The sequence below is a fragment of the Zosterops lateralis genome (assembly GCF_965231275.1).
Source record: "Zosterops lateralis genome assembly, chromosome: 9".
Classification (NCBI taxonomy): Eukaryota; Metazoa; Chordata; class Aves; order Passeriformes; family Zosteropidae; genus Zosterops; species Zosterops lateralis.
The window spans coordinates 30,014,684-30,032,062 of NC_139769.1; the positions used below are offsets into that span (position 1 = coordinate 30,014,684).

Sequence of the window (17,379 nt, forward strand, 5' to 3'; positions counted from 1 at the left end):
CCAGGAGGAAGTGGAGTAGTTAGATGTGGTAGATGCATACAGCTTTGCAGTTTCCTCATTTATGTGTTAACGTTTAAGAAATGTTAAATGTTTGAGGGAAATACTATTTCCAAATGGTACTTTTAGGTATGTTCCTATTTTCTGTATCTGTCTTGTTTCTGCAGTCCCTTAGGTTGACAAGATGCCTGAATATCAACAAGATGGGTATTGTTTAGAGTTCATCTTTCCTGGTATTCTTCATTCTGTCATAGTCTTTGATGTCTAACATCCCATTTAGCTGCTATAGAGATGACAATGCGAACATGACTTCACAGTATTCCATATGGAGAACGTAGGTGAGGTTTGAGTAGTAACTGTTGCTGTGCTGATGTCTTCAGCAATTTTAAGAAGTGGAAGAGAGAAAAGAACCAGAAAATCTGAATTGTTTTCAAGAACGTTTTTACAGCTTTCCATGAGATGCCAGTGGATTCCTAATGAGTAAAACATGTTAATATGTTTTTGTAAGATTCCACTGGTAAGAGGAAAAGGACACACTCTTTTCAGAAGTTACTGAAAGAAACTACTTTGTCTCTTTTTTCCTTTGGAAAGTTCCTATACTTGTCAGCCTTTCTGAGAGAAAGACAGGCAGGGGCAGTCCAGCAGCAAGGAGGCCATCTGGGGAGACAAGCATCCCCTTACCTGCCCTGCTATGACATTCCTGGGAGCACTCAGGATGTGCAGCCTTCAGTTCCTCACACGTGCTGTGCCTTTGGCAGTGGCTGTGGGGTAGAATGAGCTGCACTAAAAAAGAGCTCTCAGATCCTGCAGAGGGAAAGAAAGGCCTGGGAGATCTGGGGACATCAGCTGCTGGGCAGTGAGGTGTCCCCAGCCCCAGGGGAATCCTGACCCGGGGACAGCATGCAGGACTGTCAGCTCCCACGTGGTCTGAGCGCTTGGCTGAAATCCCTGCTCACACAACCACGCTGCTTGGAGCAAGCCACAAAATGCCAAAAAGTGTAATATATAACATGACAGGCCTGAAAAAATGTTTTCACAAGCTGGTGTCATGTTGTTTTGCTCTCGCAGATAAGTGTTTTTGGAACTTCCCTATCACTATGTTTTACAGCCTTTATTTGCACTATTGTTATTTTTAGTCATCTTTGCTGAGAGTACCCTTTTACTATTTCAGCTTGCCATTTCTTCAGAGTTATAGTTGCTTCGTTATCTTAGCCAGAAAAGCTTATCTCAGTAAAAGTTTCTCCTGACAATAAATTAAAGCTTTTTTTTCCCTCTGGCAATTTCATTATGCTTCTCTCTCTCTCTCTCTCTCTCTCTCTCTCTCTCTCTCTCTCTCTCTTTTTTTTTTTTTTTTTTTTTTTTTTAAATTGACTTCTTTGTTTTGTTCAGTAAATGTTGACTTGGAGTTCCACAATATTGCAAATTGAATAAAATTGAAGGTTTTGCTCTATTTAAGGTAACAGCATCTGATAAGATCATCCAGGCTATTATTTGCCTTGAGACAGGATTAGTACTTTTGGAGTCAGGGAAGAAAAAGGATTAATTTTAAATTTTTCAATCAAGGAAAGAATCCACAGAGCTTCAGTGGCTTTGGCTAAACTGTGGGATCAGGCCTGTTGGTCCCTCTGTGACCTTTGGGGCTGGTTTCTGTGGGAAGGAAATGCCCTCGTGGCACCTCTGGTCTGGGTTTTTGAAGGGAGTAGTGCAAGCCTGGTGCTGTGTGCTCAGATTTAGCCTTTGAATTTCGTGAGAATTGAGTCACCAAGGTAAAGAAATAAATATGAGTGTGTCCTTTATTCTTTGCAGTTTTGAATTCAACCTATGAGCCTGCTAAAAAACACCTCATTTTGCTCTCTTCAGAGTGGCTGTGCTCTGGTTGCTGTGCTGTGGTTTCATAGGTGATAGTTTAATGATTTTGTGTCATGGCTGCTTCATGCTTGGTTCAACTACACTTTTTTTACCTTTTTTTAACCTGTTTCCTGAGGCTGTGAGCTGCCTGGTGACATTGTTGGTTAAGAGAGAATCCCTTCTGTGAGTGGGAATTACATCAAGTCAGTTGTGTTCCAGCAGTGTGGAGGTGAAATCCCACCAGTCCCTGAATGCTAAAGAAATATGTCTAGGCAGTGACAGTAATAGCTTTATTTCCTTGTTCTATAGTGAATTCAGGTTTTTTTTCCCTCAAAATATGTGGGAGAAATGACCTCTGTAGTTGCACAATGAAACCAAAGGGCCCCTTGTCACTGAGAGTAAAGAAATCTCCAGCAGCCCCTCTCCTCCACAGCGTGCTAAGGGAAGAAAACAATCTGGTTGGGATGGAGGACTGATCCTTGTGTAATTGTTAAGATCTAGCAAAAATGAGGTTTCCTAACCCTTTTCAGCTAAGCCCTGGCCTTTTCTAAAAACCCTTGTTAGTTGACAAATGTACAGTGATCTAGTCTATGTATAGAATTGAAATTCAGAAACTAATGGCTAAACCATAATGGGAAAATCTGTTCTGTTTATTGAAGAATTTACAAGTACCACCTTCTTTCAGATGTATTTTTCCTCCTTTCTCTTTTCTTCCTTTAAGTGATGCCCTGGATTTATCTCATTATGTGAACTACCTGTAAGAGGTTTTATTTAAACATGTCTCAGTTTTCTTACTCTGATGAGAGATATCAGAGGTTTGTTTTGTTTGTTTAAAAATACCTTGATTATCATTGTTGGGTTTTTTCTGCTTTAACTGATGATGTCTAAAAATTAAAAAGGGTATAAAATGGACTGAAAGGACTTAACACAGGAAGAAGTTGCATCAGTGATGATTTTGGTATTTATTGGTTACAGCAGCAAACTGTCACAAGCTGTGCTGTTATGTTGGCACGTTGTACATGTTTGTCCCCTTCATCACAATGCCCTTTTTTTCCCTAAAAGTGCTCTGTTTTAGCAAAAGCAGGAAAATTGATTTTAAGTAGTTTCACGGTGCTTTTAGCTGATTATTATTTCCAGAGCTGTGCTATAACGTTTGAAGATATTTTTAAGTACTCCATGTAATTATTAAACAAGCACCTGTCCCATAAAGTCTGTTGTCCAAAACAATTACCAAGTAATTTCTGATCCCAAAGGATTTTTAATTTAAAATGCTGTGTGCATGGTAGAGAGTAGTAAAATGCTAGTTTTACAATGTGGTGCTCTTTGTTCTAGGAATGTTTACAAGGATTACCGTTTCCTTGAGCTAGCCTGTGACTCCCAAGAGGAGGTGGATAGCTGGAAGGCATCTCTGCTACGAGCCGGTGTCTATCCTGATAAATCCTCAGTAAGTTAAAAGCTCACTGGTTTGCCAGTAGCTGCTCTGTTTGAGTAAAAAAAAAAAACAACTAACTGTATCATCTGGGAAAACACAGTGTCTGCAGATATCTCAAGAAAGAGCAGCCTTTTCATTGTATGAGTCTGTGGTAATTCTAAAATATTCAAAGTGAAATATTTTAAGACCAATTTGTGCGTCAAACCTCAAAGTAAAAAAAAAAACCAACCAACCACAAACCAAACCTTCCAACATGTTTCTCATTGGATCCGTGTAGTAAAAGCATTGAGCAATTTGGGGTTTCCTGAGCTTCATTGTTTCTGTTAATGTGCTCTAAGGTAAAGATGTGCTTTGAAGAGTTTATTCCCTCAAGCTCTGCATTACAGAACTGACAGAAGCATTCCAGGCAATCATGTATATTTATTTTACTTATTCACTGCATCATTTTTTTGTGTATGAAACACATGCTAAAGCTTTCCAAAGGCAGTTTTACTCAGCTAATCATCATGTGGAGCAAATTGAACAGGATACAATAAAAAAGCCTCTATTAATTTACTAGAAATGACAGGAAGTTGGGAAACAGAATATGTCCAGCTACTATTTAATATTTTTGGACCTAGATATCTTGATATTTTACTTGAAGTGAAGGTTTGAGGAGATGTATCCAAAGAGAAGGCTGACTAGCAGAAATACCTGGCATTTGAGCCTTTGAAAGTTTCTGTAATGCACAGCTCACCTTTCTGCAGTAAGTGCTGGATGCCTTTGGTGGAAGATCTGCTCTGAGAAATGATGCTTTGATTCTGATCAGTTTGCTCTTTTTCCTGATTGTTTTCCAGGTTCCTTGAGTCCAGGGTCTTGTGCTCTCTTCTACCTTCATCTTTTTTTTCTCTTATGGTTGTGGTGCCTGCATGGCTTCCAGTACAATTCTGTCTTGCATCTGCTTTAGGAGCTATTCATGCAGACAAGCTCAGCTTCTTCTCTTCATACAAAGTTTCAAGACTACCATAAAAAGATAAATAAGAAATTCTTGTAGTGCTGGAGTCTCCAGTTACTATAGAAATAAACAGTGACGATGGTAATGATGATTTTTAGAGAATAGTGCAAATATGCATTTAGCAGGAGACCTACCAGGTATCTGAGACTTTACCTTTAAAAAGTAAAACAGTGTTGGTGATTTTTTTGGTATGTTGCCTGTTCCAGTAGATCTGTTCCTACCTAAGAATATCAGAAGCCACTTAATGAGGACTTGTTATGAGAGGTTACCTAATTAATTACTTGGACCAATATACCATATTGCTTTGTTTTTTTCTTGCTTAGGTTTTTAATGATGATTTCACAAAAGCCTGTGCTTTAATCTTGTATTCTGTGATGGTTTTATCATATTGATATATATGGTACTTTATCCTTAAACAAGACAGACTAGTTGGGTTGCTGAACTTCTCTTCTGTCTTCCTGTCTCTCCCTTCCCCCTAAAAATAATTGGTATTCAAAATATGTTTACAAAAAGTTCTTGGTTTTGTTTAAAGTTGGTCTGTCAAAGGAGTCTTAGATGCAAGATGAGAGACTTCCTTGAAAGAAATAGAAGGGAATCAAAATACAGTTCTCCTTTGGGCCGGAATTATCTTTACATTATAAAAAGAGTAAATATTATTGTTCCAAATGCCTGTAGTTTGAAATTTGCCCAGTAGTTTATCAAGCTGTTCAGGAAAGATGCTCTGTGCTACTCCAGACCTCCAAAACTTTATTCCTAAAGGACCAGGGGTTAACATGTGGACCATGAGTCCACTCTTAAGAGTTTGGAATTTTGCAAAGTAAAATCTCCAAGGCTCCAGGTACTGTAGAAGATCCAGTGCATCCTAAATAAAAATGAGCAGCATTTCATGAAAATCCTGTGCATGCTCCTCAGTCTCACACCTACCTCTGACAGTATAAAATAGTTTTAGAGACTTCCCTCAGTCTTTTATTCTCCATCAAAGATTCAGAGACCATGTTTTTAAGTAGGAGGGACTGCCAGGAAATGGCAGCAACTTGAGTTCACTTCAGTGCTTCCCCCCAACTTTATGATCTCAGAGTTAAAAAGGCAAAGAGGTGCCTTAGCCCCTTCCCAGACCAAACTTCGTGCTCTCTTTTACCTCTGGGGCACAGCTGGGAACTCAGTATCCAGGGCTTTGGCACCAGCAGTAGAAGAATTGCTGCTTAGAAAGGAACACTAAAGGTAAAGTAGGGATCTGGCACTGATTAAAGAGATGGGTTCTGAATTCTCACCAAGGGCAAATCTCCCAAGTAAGAATATTCATTTTTCTGTTGATTTTTTTCAGTAGTGCTACATACAGTTGTTTGATTACAGTGGTAATGGGCCTCAGTACTTGCTGCCACTAACATGGAGTCTCTGCTGTCATTTAATCCTGTAAGCTAAAGTCCAAGGTCCTAGATTTATAATCTTTCTTTTTGCTTAAGCAAATCTCATTAATATTTAAAGGTTATATATCACCCCCTTCCTCCATTTCCTTGCTTCATTTTGCTTGTCTTCCCTGTCCCTCTGCCCATGTGGATGCAGAGAGTGACTATGTTCCCATATTCACTGTCCCATGAATTAGCTCTGATCAGCCCTCAGCGTTGCTCTGCGAGCCCCTGAATTTTTGCAGTTTGCCAAGTCACCTCTTTCCCGCAATCCATTTGCCTTTGTCAGGCCGTGACTTTGACAGCCACCCAGATAGCAATGAATCAGTGTTTTTATTTTTCCAACCGATATGCAAGTCAGCTTGCTTGATATAAATCATCCTGTGGCAAATTCACTTTGAAATGGGATATCCATTTACCAGCTGACTTTACTGCTGTCTTTCTGGACCAATACATCCAAAACTCTCCTTTTTTTTTTTTTGTTAAAAAATGACTACAATGTTGTGACTAACCATTCCAGACTGTATTTCTCAACTGGTGTAGGCTGGTGCTTATTTTGGCTGGCTTCCCACTGTATAATATACAGTGTTCATGCCAGCTCATGGCAAAACTCACAATTAAACCAAAATAATAGCCCAGATGTTTGTCGTAACCTGCTCTGCACACTTTACCTTGTTAGCACCGCCCATTCCTCCCCCCCCAGCCCCCCCCCCCATGCCATTTCCTCCTTATTTTTATTACTAATCTAAAAATTCAATATTTGCTTTTTAAAATGCTTTGAATTTTGAAACTTTCCATTTGCTGGCAGTTGTAGGGAATGGCTGTCGTGGAAGGCACAGCAGAGGTGTTTAGTGAGTTGCTTTGCGTACTGGAAGTTCAGTGCTACCAACACACAAAAATCTCTCTGGCTGCCATCCCATCCCTAGATCACTTCAGGCCTCGTTTTCTTCTCCCTTGTACTTGTATCCTCTGACTTCCCAGGAGCTGCTCCTGATTTCCCCTGAAGGAAGCGAAAGCAGGATCAGAATGTTTGTGTAGTGAGGAAAGCAGCTCTGCTAAACATTGAAGTCCTGTGCTAATGTCCTGTGTTCCCCTGGAAGCTGTGTAACTACAGGATTCACTGAATGTTCCCTGAGTCAGATCCTCGTTTGGTTTGAACCATTTCCAGAACTGTTCAAGTTAGACTGAATGCATGTAAAATAAATATAACTAATATTTCTTTTTTTCACCTCTTTCTTCCATGCTGCATCCTGCAAAGGGGAGCAACAAAGTAAGTTGTTTGTCCTTTTACAAAATCCTTTTGTATCCTGTCTGAAAGGCTTTGTAACAGCTATTGCTTGCATGCTCTTAACAGCAAAATGTGATTAAAAATGTGGGTGCAAAAGTGTCTTCAAGCAAAACTGTTACTGGCTCTTTGTTTTAATTTTGGGGAAAAGAGTGTTAAGTGTTGCTGAGCTGTTTTTAAGGAGGTTCAACAAGAATGATACTATAAAAGTATTGGGTCCAAAGATTATGAAGGTATAGTAATAAAGACCTTCTGAGGAAAGGTTACTACAGTCTGATGAAACTCATTACAGCTGGGTTTTTTGACCATACATCAAAGCTTGTATTAATGGGCAGTTATAAAAACCCAGCACTAAAGTCTTAAATAACAGATTTGCTGGCGTTGTTGGCTAAGCTGAACTAGATCAGTGTACTGGCTTTGAAGGTGCCTTAAAATGGATGGAGGAGGGTGGGGTCAACATTTGACTTGGCTTCTAGACCCTTGATGTGTTCCAGCTGGACAGCAGCAGAAGGGTGTGGGGTGTGGAGAGGGAGAACTGAAATATGCGTGGTAGGTTGTTTTTTTTTTTTTTTTTTTTTTAAAGTAAGCAGCACATAAAAAGACAGTTTTGCTGATGTTGATCTGATAAACGAATAATCATGCAGTTCCCAGGGTTAGGGCTTTTTAATGCCATTTTTACTGAGCTTAAGAATGGAAGTTAGACATCTCACACTTTGGAATAAGATGCAGAGAGAGTTTGTCGTACCTTGGAAAGGAGTTATAAAGCTTTTGTGACTTCTTCCCCTTCCCCCCCCTTACCTGTTTTGATATATTAACCCTTAGGAACATGAATCTGGAGCATCAGAAGATGCTTCACAGCAAATGTTGAAAGTAGTCTTTGAATATTGCCTGTAGCATCTCTTTGTGAGCTGGAAGCTTTCTGGGGTATTTGGGAAAGACCCAGGTGGGTTTAAAAGGTTTTGAAGGTTGGGGAATTTTGTCTGCTTCTAATTTTTTTATTTTTAGCCAGTTTTTGACCACTCCTGTCTCTACAGTGGCTGGGCTCAAAAGCACCAAAAATATTCTGTTTTGTTGGCCTGCCTGAGAAAAGGTGCTCTCAGTGTTGGGTGGGGAAGGGTTAAGAGAATTGGTGTATTGATGGCATGGAGAGAGGGACTTTACATAGGAGGTGGTGTGAAATGTAAATGTTAACTGTGTACACTAAAATGTCAAGGTAGTGTTTATAATGTTTCTTTACAACATACTGGCTTAAGGCTTTGCTGCTGCAGTGGATGGTGCTCTGATCTCAGATGAGACTGTAGGTGCTCTGTTAAGGGAAATGGGGATAGATGGGACACCACTGAGCCCTTGAGGCTGGCACAAACCGAGTCTGGAGGTCAAGAGTTGCATGCACCAGCTCTTCTCCAGAACTGGGAGCTGTGGGGCACCCCAGGGAGGTCAGCACCAGAAGCAGCTGACAGATTTCGGCAGGATACCCATGAGCAGTGAGAGGAGAAGCCTGTGAGATGTGAGGATTTGAGAGCTCTTAACTCTCCCTTCACTCTGAGCCAAGAGCAGCTCTTGCTGTGTGTTCAGAAGTGTTCTCCATCTGGCCTGGGTTGCCAGCCAGAAGATAACTCCAAAAGAAATCTCCAGGAAACCATCCTGATCTTTCTCTTTGACCCAGTTCCGTGTAAGGATTCGTGTCTTGTCATCTGTGTGTCCCCCTTCTCCTTCACACAGATCATTCCTGCTGGAATCTGGACATTACATCATCCCAGCTGGACAGATAGAACCAACCTGCAGCTGCCTGCAGAGGCTCAAACCCCACAGTTTTTTGCGATTTCTGTACCTAGTGGAGTTGGAAAATGACATGGATAAACCTGAGAGGTGACTAGAGAGTTTCTGAAAGGAGGTCAGCGGGAAGAGAGGAATGGCAGGTTGAGAATGATGACAATGTCTTAAAGCTTATAATGCAACTTTATGCTGAAAAGCTGGATAATCCTTCCTTACTGTCCTGCCACAGCTTTCCTGGGTTGCTACCAGAGCTGTAACCTTCCTCCAGCCTGCCCAGTGTGGTGTTCATACACTGCATCCTGTACTCACCCATCCATTCAGACTGTGGCTGCTTTATACCTCTGCCTTTAGCTTTGCACTCTTGGACTTACAAAAGTAAAAATAAACATTGGAGTAATGAGTCCATAAGAAAAAGGAGGAGGAAGGGCAGTGAAGAGGGTTTATAATCGTCAGTGGACTACTAATCATTTTTATTTTTACTTTTTATCATTGCACAATCATTACTGTAAGTGAGATTTCTCACATGGTTAAAGATAAATATATCTTCAGAAGCTTTGTTGGATAAAATCTGTAAAAGGGTCGTGTAGAATGAGGTAATAGAGACCTACCTCATTCAGCAAGCACATGTTGGCAAGCTGCATTTTGCTAATATTAACACTGAACTCCACAGCCTTGCATGGGGAATGAGTGCAGAATTGTCCAGAGCGGTGCAGAGCTCTGTAGCTTCAGCCCAGCTGCTGAAGACAGAGAAGCTGAGAGCTTCTGACTGTCTTAACCCACCACTGTGGATTTGCTGCTTACTCTGTGCATCTTCTTTACACCCATTTAAAAAACAAATCCCCTTGAAACAGTCCTACAGACGCTGCTGTTTGAAAACAATATCAAAACCTGAACCTTTCTCCCAGTTCACCTCCATGTGCTTCTAACATTGTTGGGTTAAAAGAGTAGATACATGCTGGGTCCTTATGAAATTCCTGGCCACTCAAGAGAAAAATCTCAAAACCTTAAAGTACCACTTTTTAATTTAAAAAGCCACCTTTCTTTGTCATCATTAAGCCCCGAGTTAGCCAATAATTTCTACTTGATTCAAAGTACCAAACTGTTAAATGCTGAGCTCAGACTTAAGAAGCTTTGACTTGGAAAGCCAAAATCTCTTAAAATTACTTTTTACAGATCATGACTATAAATTTCTTGCCTTCTAATTATTTTGCATTGCTGTGCTTGCTGATCCCCTTTACAGAATGTGTAGGACTGAAGTCTATGTCACAGTGCAAGTAATGCTGCACATACAAACAGTCACTGAATATAAAATCAATGTAATTTAGTTTGAATTTTCTTAGGAAAAGCAGAATCCCCCTGAAAAGAGAAGGAAAATACTCTTTTTGTCAGATCAGTTTGCCTGTTGGTCCTTCAAATACTTTTTGGTGACATATTAATGGCTTAAATTGAAGTCTTTCTTTTCTCTCCCCATTAAAAAAAATAAATTTAAAGGGGAGTTAGTGTTACTAAACTCAGATTCCAGATCAGCTACTTCATTAAGGAGTCCAGATGTCCTCCTGTCTCTTGAGACAGTCCTGGAAAATGGAATATAGTGAAGTCAGGATCCTCATTCTCCCTGCTTATATGCCAACAGCGCTCTCAGTTCATGTGTTCCATGCTTGGCTCTTCCATGTAAATGCAGGTGCAGTGCCAGAAGCCAGAGGTGTCTTGCACTGGAATAAAGCTCTGGTGCTTTCTTTTCAAGTCTGGCCATGTTTCTGAAGGGGTTTCAGTTCCCTCCCAGACATAACTCTATTCCTGGCCGTGGTGATGCTCTGCAAGTGCCCCGGCCAGATTGAGACTGGAGGTGAGTGGTTCTGCTCTGGAGCTGCTCAAGTCCCTGCTCGGGATAAGTCTCTAAAGGAGAAGAAGTAAAGACTTGTTTGGATTTGTTGACAACCAAACTGCTGATATGTCAGAGGGCAAAACAGTGTAGTCAAAAGTGTAAATTTTGCATTTACTGAGGTTACTTTTTTTAACTAGTATGTTTTAGAAAAGGAAGGCATTGAATTCTAGGAAAAGAAGAATTCACTTCAGTTGTGACTAAAGGTGGCTTCAAGCCAACTAGGTTTAAAAATAACTTTTAAATGAAGTGTTAATTTATTTCTTTTTTTTCAAGTGGAAAAATGCCATAATTTTATAGACAGTGTTTCAGTCATTGCTTTGAACAGATGAGTTGGATTTTACAAGGAAGTCCCGGTGTAAAAGAGCGGCCTGAGGGGGTGAGAGTGCATACGCACACACGCTGGGTCAAAAGCAGTCCAAGAGCCAGGGAGGAAAGGAAATGGCAGGCTCTTTTCCAGTCCCTTTATCACTGCCTCACTGTTCCAAGGATGTGAAAACATGTTTCAGATGAAAGCTATCTTCTGCTTCTCCTAAATATTTACTGCTTCCAACAAAAACTAGGCGAAATCTTGTTCCCCAAATGTCCCCGAAGAAACAGAGCAGCCCTGGTTCATATTCCTGTAAGAGTAAAATAACCGCTGTCGAGAGAGTTAAAAATGTCCAGGGGAGAAGAGATTCACAGGATTGCATCAGTTGCAGTGAACGTAATAAGGTGCAGGCTGATGTTCTGAATGATTCCAAACCCAGTCTCAGCAAAGCTGCCCATCGAGTTTGGGGGTTCAATCGCTGTCACAGGGTTTTATGTTCCTGCTCTTAACTGGGGCTGCTGACATTAAGCAAACTCCAGGAAATTTAGAAATGAGCAAACATTTTTTATTTCTGTTATGTATTCATGGTGGGCTCTTTACTGTGCTTTTGGCAAGGCATCTGCATACTGAAAATATTTTTAAATTCTTTGGTTTTTATGGGGCAGCTAGTTTTTGCACCACTTCCACTCTGACGAGGGATTTTGATGAAACTCTGCAGAAAGGTGAAAGCTCTCTGACTGTGAAGTTTCAGGTCATGGAACATGAATGTTACTCCCATTCTGGACATTCAGTGAGGTTTGCCGTGGGGAAGGCAGTGAGGAGTGCCGGACTCTGAGGGTGCTTTCCCAGACCTGGTCAATGAGCACTAAAAGTTGGCTGGAAGAGAGGAAGGTGCTTCTGGGCTGTGCTGCACCAATCTCAGCTACAAAGGTCCTTTGGAGCCCAGGCTGATACCTGCAGCTGGAATCCCAGCTGGAGTCCCTGGGGCTACAGATCTTGGAATAGTTGTAGTCAAGAAGGGCAGGTTGCTTCTTTAGCATATGGGATCACCTCTGCGTGGGACTGAACAGAAGGGAAACAACTATCACAAGGATTTGGGACAATCCTAAAATATCTTCCTTGTCTTCCAAGTCAGTAATTGCACAAAAGCTGAAGAGTAATTAGGAGTAAATAAAAATTTGATTTTTTTTCTCCCAAAAATGTCACCAGGCTCATTCTTCCATAGCATGTACAGTGTAACAGAAAATGTCATCATTGGCATGAGGGTGGAGGGCAGTTGGTGAACAGCCACATACTCCTTTTTTCTCATCTAGAAGGGAAAACAAGATGATCAGGAGAAACTGAATCTTGCTTTCCCTGACTCTGTTTTGGACTAAAATGAAGATATGCAATGCCTACCCTGAGACATAGTTCATCCTGGATTTCTTTAACCTTCTCTACCTACCTTTTGTGTGGAGAAAGGTCTATAATTACTTTCCATGTGCTGAGTCAGTATCAAGGCCCATATTATGGGTGTAAAATCCTCCATTCTGGAGCTGCATTCTTTAGTTATGTAACTCTCCTTCCATGATGTCATGTGTTCCTGTTCTGTGGTCACTCCTCAGCTCCCGTTTCCCAGCTCCATTGTGGCCTTTGACTGATGTCTTTCCTGTTCTTCTCTGTTTGGTGTATGACACCTATGATATATCAAGTGTGGCACTTTTGGAGAATGGCAATTTCACTAGGAAGAGCTGTCTTAGGGTATGTTGAGGTGTCTGGTCAATGCAGTTTTTTGGTGATTTTCATACCTTTGTTCCTGAAGCCCCTGTTCCTGCAGCAGAGAAACAAATGATCTCACTCTGTTTCCTTTATATTTTTCTCTTTGAAACTCAACCTCTGCTCTTCCTTTTCTATGAGCAGTTATTTATAATTAAAAGAGAGAATCGTGTACCATTGCATGTGCTACTGAATTCAGATAACAGGTCACATTATTGAGGTAGGTAGAAGCTCATTGGTGGGTGGGTACAAAATTACCCAAGAGCTGTAACACACAGTGTCAGGCCTCTATCAGACCCTTTAGCAGCAGATATTCAAACTTTCTGGTTGCATTTGCTGCACAGTATTATCTTCATCTGTTCAACATTTGGGGTTTCTAAACTGAATGGCAGCAAACCTAAGGGCATTTATGGAAATCAAGCAAAGAAACTAACCCAGAGCATGGAGGATAAAGTCCATGAGGAGAATTAGTCTTGTGCAATGTAATTTTATGTTCAGCTGTAGTTTGGTTTAATACTGTTTGATTTTCAGATCTAGATATTCTTCCAGTAGAAGCAGGAACCTTCTTGTAGTGAACACAAGCCTTTCCAGTCACAGGCCAGCTGTCCCTAGCTGTGTTTTGCTGGCACTGTGTACAAATATGTAGTTGTTCATGACGACGGTCTGGAAACAACTGCTGTACCATATTTCTAAATTATAGTTATTAAAGGTTATCTGGCTGATTCAGACAGCAAATTCTCAGAAGTAGTGTGAGTGAGATTGTGCTTAGCTCTCCTAAGAACTGATCTTAGCTCTGCTTAGCTTAGCTTTTATCCACTTCTGCAGCTGCATACAGGGCAGGCATCCTCAAAAAGCTCAGCTTCTCTTTCAGATCTGTGCCCTAAGATGTGGCTGCAAACACCCCAGAGATGTGTTCTTGTCAGCTCTGTGCACCAAGGAGCTCTATGGGCAGAGTCCCTTGCTGTTCCTCAGCTGAGGGCTTTGACATAGGTGATGATGTCTCTCGTGAGAGCGAAATGCAGCACTGTCTGCAGTCCTTAACACCGTGTTGTTCTTGCTGTGGTGATAATCAAGGCTCTTCCTTTAGGAAACTTCACCTTCAGTTGTCTTTATAGTTTGAAAATATCAGCTCCCTCTTTGTTATACACTGCTCTGCAGAAAATACCTCTTAATGTGAAGAGTGAATGCATGTGCTCGGAAATGGTTTCATTTCAGCCAGTCTGGGTCATGGACAGGCTGGAAGATGGGCATGGGGAAGTTAATGGCATCACTTCCAGAGAGTGAGAATTTCACCTGTTGTGACTGAGGGTGTTGCCCTTAGTGTTGCATCACTTAGGGGACTGTTTAGGTTTTTCCAGTGTGTTTTGCAGTCTGATTAGTGTTCTGCTAAAATAAAATTCTCCTTTAGTAAAACCAGTCCTGTCTTTGTCTCACTGGGGCTGTGATTTCTGCCCCATGTTCCATTTCTTTTATTGAGCTCCCTCTTCTTTGTACAGTTTCTTTTGTAAGCCCCAGCATGATGCCTTTCTAGCAGCTGGTTTTAATATTGGGAATAGATACTATTTGTCTAGAAGTTGCAGTTACAGACCAGGATCCCATTTTACAAACTGGGCGTAAGAACATGGTTCCTGGCAGTCCAAGAATGACATGAGAGAATCAATGAATTACTGCAGGACAGTGTTGTTTGTTAAAGGTTTGTCACTAGCACTAGAGTGCTTCTAGAAACAGGGTTTTGGGGGCACACTACCTGTTTGGCACTGGTCTGCCTAGCAAAGGACACTTGTTCTTTAAAAATACCTCACTCCAACATCTTTTGAGTATGCAGGAATTTCTTTCTGCCTGACTTTTAAATATAAAGGGGATTAATCCTCCTGTTCTGATTATTTCCCAGATCCTCTTCAATTCTTCTCTGAAATTTGACACGTGTTGATTTGAGTGTCCATCCTTACATGGTGGAACCACCTCAGCTTAGAGTATGATTGAAAATTGCTCAAAAGCATGTATTGGGTCAGTTGTTCAAGTGATAAAACATTAATAATCCTCGTGAAGTGTCCTAGATGTAGGCATGGATATGAAGTTCTCCCTGCTTCTGTGTACCCAGGACTGAGTGTGTATTTTCCAAGACCCTTGTTAAGATATTTTTTCAGGCACACTGAATGGCTTCCTTTAGTGTATATAACCATCAACATCAAAATTCTGGTCTTTTCTGATGGCTTCCTACTGGGGAATGGCATTTTTAAGAGCCTGTGTTTAGAATAATCAGTGATTATTCCTTCCAAGTCTGGATCTCCTGGCTGTGAACTGCATCACTGTCTCTTCATTGACGCAGTCTCCCTAGAAGTGCCAGGTCCTGAGGTAATTGTCTTTGAGCAGTAAAGCAAGGAAAGTCAAATTTTCAATGGAGTACTTAAATACACATCTTTTCTCTAGTGAGGCTTTCAGTATGACCTGTTCCTCTCTCATGCATTGCTAAGTTTTTTTTCAGGTTTTTTTTTCAGGCAAAGTCTTCCTGTCTATGCTTCTTTTAGTTGAATCTTCCATTTGGGATGTTAGAATGATTTACTTGACCTTAAAGATTCTCACTTTTTAAAGGAGTTCCTTATATCTTATTTTCAGCTGCTCCTGCTTCTTCAGTATTGGTGGCCTTTAGAATGATGTTTCATGGCTTTTTATAAAACATGTTTCATCATATGGACATGAACATTAAGCTAGAGTCAAAAATACCTGAAGGATTTTCATTTCTTCCCAGTTCAACCCCCAACTGGAAATGGAAAATTACAGTTCAGATATTGAAGATGCTACTGTTTTTGTTACTGAGCATTTGGGTAAAAACACTGCTTTGCTATGGTAACTTTTCAGCTCCTTGGGAATCACTATTCAATGCTTTCAACCTTCTATTTTATTTATTTTTTTTTTTTTTTGACAATTTTCTTACTATATCCTGGAAAGTTTCTGGAGTCTACTATGGCTCCACAGCAGCTCAGAAAAAACTAAAACATGTTCTAATCAGCATGTAAAGGTATAACTTTGGTCAGAGGAGGTTTCCAGTGCAAAATAAAATGTCCACATTCATGCTTAGACTAAAAGCTCATCAGAGAGTGAGATAAAATTGCTAAATTGTTCACACTCAATCCTCTTGGATATCTGCAAAACTAAGTGGTTTTGCTACAGAACATAATCTCTGTTAATATTCCTACCTGTAATTTCCCACTCACTCCAAGTTTAGACATCACAGCGTTCAAATCTGGTCAATTGTTGGGAAACCACTGTGATTTCTCATATTTTTGTGAATTTACTGAGTTTAAAGTCTCTTGGTGGAAGGTATGCTTAAAAAACACATAACCTACTTCCAAAATTTTGTGCTAATTTAAAAAAAGAAAAAAAAAAAAGAAAAAAAAAGAAATAGGAAAAAAAAAAAAAAAAAAAAAAAAAGAAAATTAGAGGAAAGAACTTCCTTGTAGCCAAAGAAGTTCTGCATTGCAGAGTACATCCATCCCTTCTTTGGGCAGAGGACTGTTCTTTGCCCAGCCTGCTGTGTGTCTGATAAGATGCTCCAGAGAGAGATGCAGCGACCTTTCCACTCTGTGTCTTTGGATGTGGTGACATATTTGATATTTGAATGTAACATTTAGTTTCAAACCTGCAGAATGCATTGAAATCCAGGCATTTCTTTATGTTGAGAGTGCACCTGCATGTAGTCAACAGAGGACCTGTAACAAAAAGCATTTTTTTCCCACTTTCTCCCAGTTTGCATTAGACATGTCACACAAGAGCTGGAATATGAGGCAGACTTAGCAAGCAGCCACAGCAGTTCTTTTTGGGTTTCCCAATAGGATCTGTGCTCAGTAGGCTGTTCTTCTGCCAAAGGTTTTATCATGTGGACTGAATATTGTAACAGAACAGACAGCACCATCTTAATGTGTTTTAGACATGTTATTTACTGGGGTTTCCCTGAAGAAAGCTCAGGGATTCTTTCCTTATGAGTCACTAACAAAGTGATTGTTTTTATATAAACTTTCCTTCAGCTGGTTAGAGTTGGAACACAGTGTCTTGTGCTCTTTCTGGGGTCTGACTTTTCTCTTAATTTCTTTTAATAGTTGTTCCTGCAGCCAGGAGGATGGTTTGAACCTCCTGGCTTTCCCTCACACTGTCTCTGAGTTCCATAGTCTTGAAAATCACTCTTCTGGCCAGCAGACGTGCTGGTGGCGATCACTGTGTGTGTGGAATTCCACTTCTCAACTTTCTACCTTGTGCTGCTTTTTCAACTCTGCACCTTCCTTGTGGTTTAAGGAAGAACGTGCTGTTGACATTACTGAAACTGGAGTTTGCATTTCATGTGCTGAAATGAAAACAAAATTTTAAAGAATGTTGATAGTTGACTTCAGCGGCATAAAGGTTAAAAGCTGTTAAGTGCTGTGTTTCCATAATGGAAATCACTAGAGCTGGAGAGACACATCCCTTCCCTTGCATACGCCTGAATCCTTTCCCACTCTCTTTCAGTGGCTGCAGCAGTGCTGCAGAGTCACTTTTAATTACCTCCCTCCACAGCTTTTGAGTTCAAGCCCAACTGATGGCGCCAGGGGCTGAACCACAAGATCTCCGGGCAAGTTGTGCCTGTGTCAGCCACCTCACCAGGCAGATGTTGTGCAGCCCACTGCACTTCCTTGTGGGGTTTTTTTATTACATTTTACACT

General features: G+C 40.7%; 1 protein-coding gene across 2 annotated transcripts in view; it reads left to right on the top strand.

Moving 5' to 3' along the window:
- DNM3 (dynamin 3) overlaps window positions 1-17,379 on the top strand; it is a gene marked incomplete at both ends in the record, with an annotated part of 168,274 nt that overhangs the window by 109,973 nt on the left and 40,922 nt on the right. For both annotated transcript variants that reach the window (XM_083867687.1, XM_083867688.1), the window contains one exon: window positions 3,178-3,289. In XM_083867687.1, coding sequence (XP_083723813.1) covers window positions 3,178-3,289 — 112 coding nt within the window. The remainder of the gene's footprint in view (window positions 1-3,177; window positions 3,290-17,379) is intronic.